The sequence below is a fragment of the Oncorhynchus gorbuscha genome, unplaced genomic scaffold (genome assembly GCF_021184085.1).
Source record: "Oncorhynchus gorbuscha isolate QuinsamMale2020 ecotype Even-year unplaced genomic scaffold, OgorEven_v1.0 Un_scaffold_454, whole genome shotgun sequence".
Lineage (NCBI taxonomy): Eukaryota > Metazoa > Chordata > Actinopteri > Salmoniformes > Salmonidae > Oncorhynchus > Oncorhynchus gorbuscha.
Window position 1 is genome coordinate 393,026 of NW_025745294.1, and position 12,074 is coordinate 405,099.

Below are 12,074 nucleotides of genomic sequence, written 5' to 3' on the forward strand. Positions count from 1 at the left end.
TATTTGTTATACTGTATCAGTACACTGTACTGTAGTACTGTAACATATATTAACATCTCCTCTCCTCCTCTCTGCAGTGGGGAGGGGCACCATCCAGGGGGTGGAGCAGGAGGCGGAGCAGTTGTCGGTCACCGTGGCGATAAGCCGCCTGTACAGACAGAAGACTCAGGTGTTTGTGTCAGGGGGGGTGAGAGTGAGGAGGTGGACAGGCAGGGTGAGGATGCCCAGGCAGTGTGGGGTGAGGCCCGGCCCGGGAAGGGGATGGAGACTTCCTGTTCACGGGGAGCGTAAGGTTCGGGAGGCCTGGATGGGCTGTGCCCCGAGATACAAGGACTTCCTCAGACTGTACCAGGAGGCAGAGCAGAGTGGGACTAACCCCTGTCATGTGGACACAGACTGAGTGTCAGGGAGCTACCTGGCCACACCCACAACAACAGGCCTCTTCCTGAATGGACAGCAGACCTGGGTCTGAGCCGAATGTGGACACTAACTGAGAGGGGTGCAGACAGACAGACAGATGGACAGACAGACTGGCCCAGACAGACAGACAACTTCTGATCCTACTGTCTTCCTGCTCTGGAGCTCCTGAATGTTGCCAAGCAGCATTGCAACTGTTGGACTCATTTCTCAAAGCCAACGTTGTTGTTATATTGTTGTTGTTGTGGAATGTTCTAAACCTGTTCCGGAATGTTCTAGACAGTTCTAGAATGTTCCAAGACTGTTCCATTGGAATGTTCTCAGACTTCATTCTCTGAGACGTACATCAACAGTCAGATGATGTGAGGTTTGTAATGTAGCAGACCCTCTCTGGACCTGATGTGTAGAAGATGTGAACCATGAACATTTCTGAAACGGAGGATTCAACTGCTTTGTGAAAAGCTTCATGTACAGTTTTGAAGATGTTTCTTATGAAAGAAATGTATACATTAAAAGCCTGCTTTTTAATTTGTGGTTTATTTTGTTTTTATGAAAATGTAGAAGTGCAATTTACAGTCTTTATTATATCCTCAGGCTGTTGAATTATAAACCCCCTTTTTGCGTGATTAAAAGTTATATTCCTTGGAACACCTCTTTGTGTGTGTGTGTGTGTGTGTGTGTGTGTGTGTGTGTGTGTGTGTGTGTGTGTGTGTGTGTGTGTGTGTGTGTGTGTGTGTGTGTGTGTGTGTGTGTGTGTGTGTGTGTGTGTGTGTGTGTGTGTGTGTGCGTGCGTGCGTGTGTGTGTGTAGTGAATATATATATATTTACACAAACCAAATCACCAAGGACAAAACCAACCTAGAACGCCCACAGACAGACTTCAGTGTTCATGGTCATTTCCTATTGAAGACTTTCATTGTTCCTGTTATGAATGTTTAGTCTCCTCACCTTGCAGGGCGGTGCAGAGTCACATGTCTAGTCACAATTAAGGTCAGTGTGTTGACATGAGTAGAGGTTCAACCAGTAATCACTAGTAGACATGGATCACATCAGGGGCTGGATTCAATCTGTTTCGCTGAAGTTCAGCGTTACAGTGTGATTTAAAACTGTTCCCGAGTTAGTGGAGACTGCATTCACGGTAAGCGCTACTTATGTCAGCTCAGTAGGAACTGAACTTTAACCTCTAAACGTCTAAGCCTTTGGGGGGTAGGATCATTTACCTATTTGATTTTCAATTGTAAAACCACTGTATCGTATCAAAAAATAATATATAATTTTTTATTTAAATTTGGCCTTTACTACTATATCAAATCAAATCAAATGTATTTATATAGCCCTTCGTACATCAGCTGATATCTCAAAGTGCTTTACAGATACCCAGCCTAAAACCCCAAACAGCAAGCAATGCAGGTGTAGAAGCACGGTGGCTAGGAAAACTCCCTAGAAAGGCCAAAACCTAGGAAGAAACCTAGAGAGGAACCAGGCTATGTGGGGTGGCCAGTCCTCTTCTGGCTGTGCCGGGTGGAGATTATAACAGAACATGGCCAAGATGTTCAAATGTTCATAAATGACCAGCATGGTCGAATAATAGTAAGGCAGAACAGTTGAAACTGGAGCAGCAGCATGGCCAGGTGGACTGGGGACAGCAAGGAGTCATCATGTCAGGTAGTCCTGGGGCATGGTCCTAGGGCTCAGGTCCTCCGAGAGAGAGAAAGAAAGAGAGAAGGAGAGAATTAGAGAACGCACACTTAGATTCACACAGGACACCGAATAGGACAGGAGAAGTACTCCAGATATAACAAACTGACCCTAGCCCCCCGACACATGGCCCCCCGACACTGTGGCCCCATCCGAGGACATCCCCGGACAGGGCCAAACAGGAAGGATATAACCCCACCCACTTTGCCAAAGCACAGCCCCCACACCACTAGAGGGATATCTTCAACCACCAACTTACCATCCTGAGACAAGGCTGAGTATAGCCCACAAAGATCTCCGCCAGGGCACAACCCAAGGGGGGGGGGGGGGGGGCGCCAACCCAGACAGGATGACCACATCAGTGAATCAATTCACTCAGGTGACGCACCCCTTCCAGGGACGGCATGAGAGAGCCCCAGTAAGCCAGGGACTCAGCCCCTGTAATAGGGTTAGAGGCAGAGAATCCCAGTGGAAAGAGGGGAACCGGCCAGGCAGAGACAGCAAGGGTGGTTCGTTGCTCCAGAGCCTTTCCGTTCACCTTCCCACTCCTGGGCCAGACTACACTCAATCATATGACCCACTGAAGAGATGAGTCTTCAGTAAAGACTTTAAGGTTGAGCCTGAGTTTGCATCTCTAACATGGGTAGGCAGACCGTTCCATAAAAATGGAGCTCTATAGGAGAAAGCCCTGCCTCCAGCTGTTTGCTTTAAAATTCTAGGGACAATTAGGAGGCCTGCGTCTTGTGACCGTAGCGTACGTGTAGGTATGTACGGCAGGACCAAATCCTTAGTGCTTTATCTGGGTAGCCGGAAAGTAGATCATTACTACTATAGGCCATAGAAACATATTGAATAACACATTCATACATGTTAAACCCCCCCCAAAGAAATTGATATGTACCTTTCTGGGTGACTTGGAACAAATTCATATAGAAATGTAGTTATAGATCTGTCATTGTCATTGAAAGCAAGTCTAAGAAGCTGTAGATATGTTCTATGTGTGCTATTGCAGTGCTTCCGGTTCTGAAGTTTAGTTTTTGCGTCTTTTACTTTCGGTTTTGTACACCAGCTGAAAATACAATATTTTTGGTAAAACGTATTTCACAGCCTTTTGGATGGTACAAGAGAATCTTGTCGGGCTGTATCACCGTCTGGTACAGCAACTGCTCCGCCCACAACCGTAAGGCTCTCCAGAGGGTAGTGAGGTCTGCTCCGCCCACAACCTTAAGGCTCTCCAGAGGGTAGTGAGGTCTGCTCCTCCCACAACCTTAAGGCTCTCCAGAGGGTAGTGAGGTCTGCTCCGCCCACAACCGTAAGGCTCTCCAGAGGGTAGTGAGGTCTGCTCCGCCCACAACCGCAAGGCTCTCCAGAGGGTAGTGAGGTCTGCTCCGCCCACAACCGCAAGGCTCTCCAGAGGGTAGTGAGGTCTGCCCCGCCCACAACCGTAAGGCTCTCCAGAAGGTAGTGAGGTCTGCTCCGCCCACAACCGTAAGGCTCTCCAGAGGGTAGTGAGGTCTGCTCCGCCCCCAACCGTAAGGCTCTCCAGAGGGTAGTGAGGTCTGCTCCGCCCAGAGGCTCTCCAGAGGGTAGTGAGGGTAGTGCTGCCCGCCCACAACCGTAAGGCTCTCCAGAGGGTAGTGAGGTCTGCACAACACATCACCGGGGGCAAACTACCTGCCCTCCAGGACACCTACACCACCCGATGTCACAGGAAGGCCATAAAGATCATGAAGGACAACGACCACCCGAGCCACTGCCTGTTCACCCCGCTATCATCCAGAAGGCGAGGTCAGTACAGGTGCATCAAAGCAAAGACCAAGAGACTGAAAAACAGCTTATATCTCAAGGCCATCAGACTGTTAAACAGCCTGATGAGTGGCTGCTGCCAACATTCTGACTCAATCTCTAGCCACTTTAATAATTAAACATTGGATGTAATAAATGTATCACAAGTTACTTTAAATAATGCCACTTTATATAGTGTTTACATACCCTACATTACTCATCTCATATGTATATACTGAACTCTACACCATCTACTGCATCTTGCCTATGCCGTTCGGGCGTCACTCATTCATATATTTAAATGTACATATTCTCATTCATTCCTTTACACTTGTGTGTATAAGGTAGTTGTTGTGAAATTGTTAGATTACTTGATTGGATATTACTGCACGGTCGGAACTAGAAGCACAAGCATTTCGCTACACTCGCATTAACATCTGCTATGTGACCAATCAGCCAGACAGCCAGTCAGCCGGACAGCCAGACAGCCAGACAGCCAGACAGACAGACAGACAGTGTGCCAGACAGTGTGTGTCAGGCAGGGTGTGTTGGGGGTGGTGTGTCAGGCAGGGTGTGTTGGGGGTGGGGGGTGGTGTGTCAGGCAGGGTGTGTTGGGATTGGTGTGTCAGGCAGGGTGTGTTGGGGGTGGTGTGTCAGGCAGGGTGTGTTGGGGGTGGTGTGTCAGGCAGGGTGTGTTGGGGGTGGTGTGTCAGGCAGGGTGTGTTGGGGGTGGTGTGTCAGGCAGGGTGTGTTGGGGGTGGTGTGTTGGTGTGTTGGGGGTGGTGTGTTGGGGTGGTGTGTCAGGCAGGGTGTGTTGGGGGTGGTGTGTTGGGGGTGGTGTGTTGGGGGTTGTGTGTCAGGCAGGGTGTGTTGGGGGTGGTGTGTCAGGCAGGGTGTCTTGGGGTGGTGTTTCAGGCAGTGTGTGTTGGGGTGGTGTGTTGGGGTGGTGTGTTGGGGTGGTGTGTTGGGGATGGTGTGTCAGGCAGGGTGTGTTGGGGGTGGTGTGTTGGGGTGGTGTGTTGGGGGTGGTGTGTTGGTGGTGGTGTGTCAGGCAGGGTGTTGGGGGTGGTGTTTCAGGCAGGGTGTGTTGGGGTGGTGTGTTGGGGTGGTGTGTTGGGGTGGTGTGTTGGGGATGGTGTGTCAGGCAGGGTGTGTTGGGGGTGGTGTTTCAGGCAGGGTGTGTTGGGGTGGTGTGTTGGGGTGGTGTGTTGGGGATGGTGTGTCAGGCAGGGTGTGTTGGGGGTGGTGTTTCAGGCAGGGTGTGTTGGGGTGGTGTGTTGGGGTGGTGTGTTGGGGTGGTGTGTTGGGGATGGTGTGTCAGGCAGGGTGTGTTGGGGGTGGTGTTTCAGGCAGGGTGTGTTGGGGTGGTGTGTTGGGGATGGTGTGTCAGGCAGGGTGTGTTGGGGGTGGTGTGTCAGGCAGGGTGTGTTGGGGGTGGTGTGTCAGGCAAGGTGTGTTGGGGTGGTGTGTTGGGGGTGGTGTGTCAGGCAGGGTGTGTTGGGGATGGTGTTTCAGGCAGGGTGTGTTGGGGTGGTGTGTTGGGGTGGTGTGTTGGGGTGGTGTGTTGGGGATGGTGTGTCAGGCAGGGTGTGTTGGGGGTGGTGTGTTGGGGTGGTGTGTTGGGGGTGGTGTGTTGGGGTGGTGTGTCAGGCAGGGTGTTGGGGGTGGTGTTTCAGGCAGGGTGTGTTGGGGTGGTGTGTTGGGGTGGTGTGTTGGGGTGGTGTGTTGGGGATGGTGTGTCAGGCAGGGTGTGTTGGGGGTGGTGTTTCAGGCAGGGTGTGTTGGGGTGGTGTGTTGGGGATGGTGTGTCAGGCAGGGTGTGTTGGAGGTGGTGTGTCAGGCAGGGTGTGTTGGGGTGGTTTCTGTAGCCTTTGAGAAGTACCTCCTGAGGCAGCCACCTCTTCCATCCTCTCCTCACACCCCGTCCTCCCCTCACACCCCGTCCTCCCCCTCACACCCTGTCCTCTCCTCACACCCCGTCCTCCCCCTCACACCCCGTCCTCCCCTCACAACTCGTCCTCCCCCCTCACACCCCGTCCTCCCCCTCACACCTCGTCCTCCCCCTCACACCCCGTCCTCCCCTCACACACCGTCCTCCCCTCACACCCCGTCCTCCCACTCACACCCCCCCTCCCCCTCACACCCCGTCCTCCCCCTCACACCCCGTCCTCCCCTCACACCCCGTCCTCCCCTCACACCCCGTCCTCCCCCTCACACCCCGTCCTCCCCTCACACCTCGTCCTCCCCTCACACCCCGTCCTCCCCCTCACACCCCGTCCTCCCCCTCACACCCCGTCCTCCCCCTCACACCCCGTCCTCCCCTCACACCCCGTCCTCCCCTCACACCTCGTCCTCCCCCCACACCCCGTCCTCCCACACACACCCCCGTCCCCCCCTCACACTTCGTCCTCCCCCTCACACTTCGTCCTCCCCTCACACCCCGTCCTCCCCTCACACCCCGTCCTCCCCCTCACACCCCGTCCTCCCCCTCACACCTCGTCCTCCCCTCACACCCCGTCCTCCCCTCACACCCGTCCCCCTCACACCCCGTCCTCCCCCACACACCCCGTCCTCCCCTCACACCCGTCCCCCCTCACCCTCGTCCTCCCCTCACACCCCGTCCTCACCCTCGTCCTCCCCTCACACCCCGTCCTCCCCTCACACCCCGTCCTCCCCCTCACACCCCGTCCTCCCCCTCACACCTCGTCCTCCCCTCACACCCCATCCTCCCCCTCACACCCCCGTCCTCCCCTCACACCCCGTCCTCCCCCTCACACCCCGTCCTCCCCTCACACCCCCCTCCCCCTCACCCCCATCCTCCCCCTCACACCCCGTCCTCCCCTCACACACCGTCCTCCCCCTCACACCCCGTCCTCCCCTCACACCCCGTCCTCCCCTCACACCCCGTCCTCCCCCTCACACCCGTCCTCCCCCTCACACCCCGTCCTCCCCTCACACCCCGTCCTCCCCCTCACACCCCGTCCTCCCCCCCCCACACACCCCGTCCTCCCCTCACACCCGTCCTCCCCCTCACACCCCAGTCCTCCCCCTCACACCCCGTCCTCCCCCTACACACAGACAGCGAGCACCAGGCCCTGTTTACAGACAGACAGACAGAGCCAGTCCTGACAGACTCAGACAGACAGACAGACAGACAGACAGACAGACAGACAGACAGACAGACAGACAGACAGACAGACAGACAGACAGACAGACAGACAGACAGACAGACAGACAGACAGACAGACAGACAGACAGACAGACAGACAGACAGACAGACAGACAGACAGACAGACAGGATCAGGTCCGCTCCGTTTGGTGTTAAATCATAGTCCATGACAGGAGACTCACTTTCTGCTGCCTGTCGGCCTGCTTGGGCTGCCTGTTATACTCCTGTTCTGCCTGCCTGCTTGGGCTGCCTGTTATACTCCTGTTCTGCCTGCCTGCTGGGGCTGCCTGTTATACTCCTGTTCTGCCTGCCTGCTTGGGCTGCCTGTTATACTCCTGTTCTGCCTGCCTGCTTGGGCTGCCTGTTATACTCCTGTTCTGCCTGCCTGCTTGGGCTGCCTGTTAATACTCCTGTTCTGCCTGCCTGCTTGGGCTGCCTGTTATACTCCTGTTCTGCCTGCCTGCTTGGGCTGCCTGTTATACTCCTGTTCTGCCTGCCTGCTTGGGCTGCCTGTTATACTCCTGTTCTGCCTGCCTGCTTGGGCTGCCTGTTATACTCCTGTTCTGCCTGCCTGCTTGGGCTGCCTGTTATACTCCTGTTCTGCCTGCCTGCTGGGGCTGCCTGTTATACTCCTGTTCTGCCTGCCTGCTGGGGCTGCCTGTTATACTCCTGTTCTGCCTGCCTGCTGGGGCTGCCTGTTATACTCCTGTTCTGCCTGCCTGCTGGGGCTGCCTGTTATACTCCTGTTCTGCCTGCCTGCTGGGGCTGCTGGGTAAATAAACAACCATCTGGGAAACATGAAGTTAATTACAGCACATGCCTCCCTGCGGGTCACAGCCCACTTCCTGTATGTGTCGAGCACGTGCCTGGTGCCAATGACTGGCCCTGTGTGTGTCTGTTACTGAGGTAGGTGAAGCTGTAAAGTGGTAGAGTTGATAGTAAGTCTGTGACAGTAACTGTTGTATGACATGTAAGAGTAAAGCCATCCATTTTGTCTCTTGCTGGACATGGTGTACTACAGCTGTCAGCCTTTCTTTTGGCCTGTGGCTCATCCCTTCTTCTCTCTCCACAGAGGGGTGCAGGCAGACAGACAGACAGACAGACAGACAGACAGACAGACAGACAGACAGACAGACAGACAGACAGACAGACAGACAGACAGACAGACAGACAGACAGACAGACAGACAGACAGACAGACAGACAGACAGACAGACAGACAGACAGACAGACACCTTCTGATCCTACTGTCTTCCTGCTCTGGAGCTCCTGAATGTTGCCAAGCAGCATTGCAACTGTTGGACTCATTTCTCAAAGCCAACGTTGTTGTTATATTGTTGTTGTTGTGGAATGTTCTAAACCTGTTCCGGAATGTTCTAGACAGTTCTAGAATGTTCCAAAACTGTTCCATTGGAATGTTCTCAGACTTCATTCTCTGAGACGTACATCAACAGTCAGATGATGTGAGGTTTGTAATGTAGCAGACCCTCTCTGGACCTGATGTGTAGAAGATGTGAACCATGAACATTTCTGAAACGGAGGATTCAACTGCTTTGTGAAAAGCTTCATGTACAGTTTTGAAGATGTTTCTTATGAAAGAAATGTATACATTAAAAGCCTGCTTTTTAATTGTAATTGTAATAAAAATATAGAAGTATAAATTGCAGTCTGTATTATGTCCCAAGGCTGTTGAATTATAAAAACGTTATTTATTTATTTGTCTCCAGTGATTGAAAGGTTTTATTCCCTGGACCATTGTGTTTGTCTTGTGTGTGAAGTGACTATATTTACACAAACCGAATCACCAAGGACAAAACCAACCTAGAACGCCCACAGACAGACTTCAGTGTTCATGGTCATTTCCTATTGAAGACTTTCCTTGTTCCTGTTATGAATGTTTAGTCTCCTCACCTTGCAGGGCGGTGCAGAGTCACAGTGAAGGTCAGTGTCTTTGTTTAAACGCTAGCAGAACCTGTATTCACCCTGAATGCTGCATTTGTCGGCTCGGTAACTTACTACTTTTAAATTTCTATCACACAATCTGTAACGCTTCAGTGATACGGTTTGAATTGAGCCACTAGATCTACTAACTTACTGGTTATTTAGCTCCAGGCTTCTGGTTTGAACAGATGCCCCCGACCCCTCCCATAGGAAACATTACCCCTCATTCCAGATTTACCTTAGACTGTGGCTGCTGGGAGACACTGGTGGCAGTATTCCTCTCCTCTCCTCTGGTTCCTGGGGTGTTGGGGGGTGACAGTATTCCTCTCCTCTAGTTCCTGGGGTGTTGGGAGGTGACAGTATTCCTCTCCTCTAGTCTGCTGGGGTGTTGGGGGTGACAGTATTCCTCTCCTCTAGTTCCTGGGGTGTTGGGGGTGACAGTATTCCTCTCCTCTCCTCTGGTTCCTGGGGTGTTGGGGGGTGACAGTATTCCTCTCCTCTAGTTCCTGGGGTGTTGGGAGGTGACAGTATTCCTCTCCTCTCCTCTGGTTCCTGGGGTGTTGGGGGGTGACAGTATTCCTCTCCTCTCCTCTGGTTCCTGGGGTGTTGGGGGTGACAGTATTCCTCTCCTCCCTCTGTTCCTGGGGTGTTGGGGGTGACAGTATTCCTCTCCTCTAGTTCCTGGGGTGTTGGGGGTGACAGTATTCCTCTCTCTCCTCTGGTTCCTGGGTGTTGGGAGGTGACAGTATTCCTCTCCTCTAGTTCCTGGGGTGTTGGGGGTGACAGTATTCCTCTCCTCTAGGTTCCTGGGGTGTTGGGAGGTGACAGTATTCCTCTCCTCTAGGTTCCTGGGGTGTTGGGGGTGACAGTATTCCTCTCCTCTGGTTCCTGGGGTGTTGGGGGTGACAGTATTCCTCTCCTCTCCTCTGGTTCCTGTGGTGTTGGGAGGTGACAGTATTCCTCTCCTCTCCTCTGGTTCCTGTGGTGTTGGGAGGTGACAGTATTCCTCTCCTCTCCTCTGGTTCCTGTGGTGTTGGGGGTGACAGTTTCCTCTCCTCTGGGGTTCCTGTGGTGTTGGGAGGTGACAGTATTCCTCTCCTCTCCTCTGGTTCCTGTGGTGTTGGGGGTGAAGTATTCCTCTCCCCTGGTTCCTGTGGTGTTGGGGGTGACAGTGATCCTCTCCTCTGGTTCCTGTGGTGTTGGGGGGGTGACAGTATTCCTCTCCTCTGGTTCCTGTGGTGTTGGGAGGTGACAGTATTCCTCTCCTCTCCTCTGGTTCCTGTGGTGTTGGGAGGTGACAGTATTCCTCTCCTCTCCTCTGGTTCCTGTGGTGTTGGGAGGTGACAGTATTCCTCTCCTCTCCTCTGGTTCCTGTGGTGTTGGGAGGTGACAGTATTCCTCTCCTCTGGTTCCTGTGGTGTTGGGAGGTGACAGTATTCCTCTCCTCTCCTCTGGTTCCTGTGGTGTTGGGAGGTGACAGTATTCCTCTCCTCTCCTCTGGTTCCTGTGGTGTTGGGGGGGTGACAGTATTCCTCTCCTCTCCTCTGGTTCCTGTGGTGTTGGGAGGTGACAGTATTCCTCTCCTCTCCTCTGGTTCCTGTGGTGTTGGGGGGGTGACAGTATTCCTCTCCCCTGGTTCCTGTGGTGTTGGGGGGTGACAGTATTCCTCTCCTCTCCTCTGGTTCCTGTGGTGTTGGGGGGGTGACAGTATTCCTCTCCTCTCCCTCTGGTTCCTGTGGTGTTGGGAGGTGACAGTATTCCTCTCCTCTCCTCTGGTTCCTGTGGTGTTGGGAGGTGACAGTATTCCTCTCCTCTCCTCTGGTTCCTGTGGTGTTGGGAGGTGACAGTATTCCTCTCCTCTCCTCTGGTTCCTGTGGTGTTGGGAGGTGACAGTATTCCTCTCCTCTGGTTCCTGTGGTGTTGGGAGGTGACAGTATTCCTCTCCTCTAGTTGCTGGGGTGTTGGGGGGGTGACAGTATTCCTCTCCTCTAGTTCCTGTGGTGTTGGGGAGTGACAGTATTCCTCTCCTCTGGTTCCTGTGGTGTTGGGAGGTGACAGTATTCCTCTCCTCTGGTTCCTGTGGTGTTGGGAGTGACAATATTCCTCTCCTCTAGTTCCTGGGGTGTTGGGGGGTGACAATATTCCTCTCCTCTAGTTCCTGTGGTGTTGGGGCAGTATTCCTCTCCTCTAGTTCCTGTGGTGTTGGGGGGTGACAGTATTCCTCTCCTCAGTTCCTAGGGTGTTGAGGGTGACAGTATTCCTCTCCTCTAGTTCCTGGGGTGTTGGGGGTGACAGTATTCCTCTACTCTAGTTCCTGGGGTGTTGGGGGTGACAGTATTCCTCTCCTCTAGTTCCTGGGGTGTTGGGGGTGACAGTATTCCTCTCCTCTAGTTCCTGGGGTGTTGGGGTGACAATATTCCTCTCCTCTAGTTCCTGGGGTGTTGGGGGTGACAGTATTCCTCTCCTCTAGTTCCTGGGGTGTTGGGGGTGGCAGTATTCCTCTCCCCTGGTTCCTGGGGTGTGGTGGTGAGCTCAAGGTCAACGTGAAAGGCCTCTTTGTTTCAGCGTAGAGCCCCAGTCTGGAGGACAGAGGAGAAGAGACTGATGCACTGAATACACCACTGTGAATGACTGGCCACTGGACAAGAGCACAGGAATCTAGAAATGGAGTTATAGCTTTGATTGGCATATAAAATTAATCCTGTGTTCCCAGAGGACTCATTTTTCAATTTTCTTTTCCCCTCAAATTAAATACGCTTAAATGCTATTTATCTCTGAACTGTGTGCCACTGCCTACCACACTGCTGTTGATGCTACCCTGGTAGCTGTATCTGTTAAGACAACATTCAGAGGCTGCTAATGCTACCCTGGTAGCTGTGTCTTTTTGTCTTTGCTTTTCTCTCAAGACGGAAATGTACCTCGAATGTCTTTCAATAAGTTGACTCAAATAGACAATTGCTATTCCAGACAGCGCTGTGTGCTCAGTTGAATGTGTGAATTCCAGCTGAAAGCCAGAGGCCCCAGAATCACTCACTGGGAAATGCAAACAGAGTTCCTATGGATAC

The 12,074-nt window shown here is 53.0% G+C and overlaps 1 protein-coding gene across 1 annotated transcript in view; it reads left to right on the forward strand.

The window, feature by feature from the left end:
- Window positions 1-1,065, forward strand: part of LOC124018252 (meteorin-like protein) — a gene marked incomplete at its 5' end in the record, with an annotated part of 2,375 nt that extends 1,310 nt beyond the window's left edge. Inside the window, one exon of the mRNA XM_046333518.1 lies at window positions 78-1,065. Within this exon, the coding sequence (XP_046189474.1) occupies window positions 78-400 (323 nt within the window). The remainder of the gene's footprint in view (window positions 1-77) is intronic.
- Between the last annotated feature and the right edge of the window lie 11,009 nt (window positions 1,066-12,074).